This window comes from Penaeus vannamei, chromosome 22 (genome assembly GCF_042767895.1).
Source record: "Penaeus vannamei isolate JL-2024 chromosome 22, ASM4276789v1, whole genome shotgun sequence".
NCBI lineage: Eukaryota > Metazoa > Arthropoda > Malacostraca > Decapoda > Penaeidae > Penaeus > Penaeus vannamei.
This window is the reverse complement of record NC_091570.1, coordinates 31,146,702-31,149,201: the sequence shown is the minus strand read 5'-3', so window position 1 is coordinate 31,149,201 and position 2,500 is coordinate 31,146,702. Positions and strand designations below refer to the sequence as shown.

The window sequence follows — 2,500 nt, the reverse complement described above, 5'->3', positions numbered from 1 at the left end:
TTTTGGACTCAATTTCATAACGATGACTATAGACTGCATTCCTCGCAACACTAGAGTAGTTACCATGGTGATTTTTTCTTCTTTGCAACTACAATATATTATAGAATATGAAGCTCTCTCTGGCGAAGGTTCTCGCGTCTGTCTGTCTCGATTGTAAGGGAGAAAAACTTAATTATGTAATACCACGAGTTCCTAGCAATATTGTAAATCCTAAAAAAAGAAAAAGAAAAAGAAAAAAATGGAATTCGATTTTAGGGCCCTACAAATAGAATATACAAATACATGCGCGTTTGTATGAGTTTCTGTACGCGTTATATGCAAGTCTCGGGGGGCGGGGAAGTTCGTATCTATTAATGAAAATGTTTATTTCTTTGAATCTTTATTTTGATCGATGGTTAATTAGTGAACATCATGTAAATAAATATTTTGCTAATGTCATGTTTACAGTTTCTGTTATTCATTAGATTTCACCATTCGCATATGATGATGTAGAATACTTCTTTCAACCTGAATTCGAGATGACTGTCAAGTGCGGACAGGTTACACTCAAGGTCGCACGAGAAAGGGCGCTCATATATAAGAAGCTAAACATCTAGTTTACTCAGTCATTCACTATGAAGTTCATCGTAAGTTCAGTGCCTTTTCAGTATCAATTTGTATCGTGCTTTAATTTAATCATCATACAAAATCTTAAGTAAACCAAAAGGAATACATTTGACTACTTTTACTACCTTGTTCGCAGGTTTTGTTGTTAACAGTCGCCGCCGCTGCTTTTGCAGCACCACAGGGTTACGATTTAGGTGCACCATCAGGTGGAGGTCTCTCCGCTGGAGCAGGTCTTTCGGCAGGAGGAGCCGGTGCAGGCGGAGCTGGTTTGGGCAGCGGTGAGGGTGCCATTACTGGATGCAGAGATGGAGAGGTCCTACATGTAGATGGCACTTGTGTCATTCCCGAAATCACAAGAAAAGTATACTTGTTTAATATTCCTGAACAGGAACAGGCTGTCGGCCCAGCACCAAGTATTCCTCCTCCTGCAGTAGAACACAACATCCTCTTCGTTCGTCTTCCCGAAGAAGGACCAGCACCCGAGCCAATCGTTCTTCCTCCACCAAGACAGAACAACATTGTCTATGTCCTCAACAAGCAGGATGAACAAGTTCAGCGAGTGATCGAAGTACCAGCTCAGCCACAGGCTGATCCTGAGATTTACTTCGTCAATTACCAAGAAGGAGAAAACCCGACTCTTCCCATTGGAGTAGACCTGGAAACTGCTCTCAGTTCCGCAGCAGCAGCAGGCGGTCAAGTCCTCGGAGGATTTGAAGGTGCTGGAGGAATTGCAGGTGGAGAAGCCGGCTTTGGTGTCGCTGGTGGTGTCGCTGGTGGAGAAGCCGGCTTTGGTGGCGCTGCTGGTGTCGCTGGTGGAGAAGCCGGCTTTGGTGGCGCTGCTGGTTTCGCCGGTGGAGAAGGAGGAAGTGGCTTTGGCATTGTAAATGGGGGTGGATTAGGTGGTGTTAATGGAGCTGGTATTGGTTTGGGTATCAACGGAGGCGCCAGTGGACTTCATTCGGGTCAAGGAAGTAGACCTTCAGGCCTGTACAACACGCCATAATTTATTGTTCATTTGCAAAAGGTGCACATTAATTAAGATGCACCAATATTCCTTATAATGTTATTTGTAACACGTTCAAAATATATCGAAATATCAAAAACTGTATGTTTTTCCTTGCCTCGTTTAAATAATTACGAGACGTATCAGTATGTGTCGGAAGGCTTATTATAGTAAGATGAATTCATATTCATTAATTATATGTACAGTGAATACATACAGGCTTTATATATATATCTATCTATATCTATATATCTATCTTTCTATCTACATATATATACACACAGTACCTTGCGTGTGTGTATATGCATATATGTGTATATGCGCATGTCAATTGTATGTGTCTTTATATGTCTAAGTGCATATGTATATATATATATATATATATATATATATATATATATATATATATATATATATATATATATATATATATATATATATATATATATATATATATATATATATATATATATATATATATGTATGTATGTATGTGTGTGTTAGCGCATGTCTGTGTGTCTGTATGTGTTTGATTGTGTACGTGTGTATACACATGATACTTATATTCATACTGATGTAAACAACTTTAAACGGAGGAAGATTAGTGGCTTTGATCCTGAAATTGACAACAATGATAATGAAAAATATATATACATATAATCGATTTACATTATATAATAATGATAATGATAATAATAATAATAATGTGTCTATGCTTACAAAAATATGCAGGCCGTATAACTAGCTAAGCAGATAAATAGATAGATATAATTACGTATAAGCAAATGCACATCCACACATACGCACATATACAGATAGGCTAAAGATATAAACATAGACAGGTTGCTATAAATAATGCTGGATAGGTCGATAGCTATAGATAAATATAGA

The 2,500-nt window shown here is 37.9% G+C and overlaps 1 protein-coding gene across 1 annotated transcript; it reads left to right on the top strand.

The window, feature by feature from the left end:
* Nucleotides 1-609: 609 nt before the first annotated feature.
* Nucleotides 610-1,710, top strand: LOC138859109 (keratin, type II cytoskeletal I-like). The gene is made up of 2 exons (XM_027381808.2): nt 610-626; nt 743-1,710. The coding sequence occupies exons 1-2, from the start codon at nt 615-617 to the stop codon at nt 1,607-1,609; spliced, it is 879 nt and encodes a 292-aa protein (XP_027237609.2). The 5' UTR covers nt 610-614; the 3' UTR covers nt 1,610-1,710.
* Nucleotides 1,711-2,500: the final 790 nt, after the last annotated feature.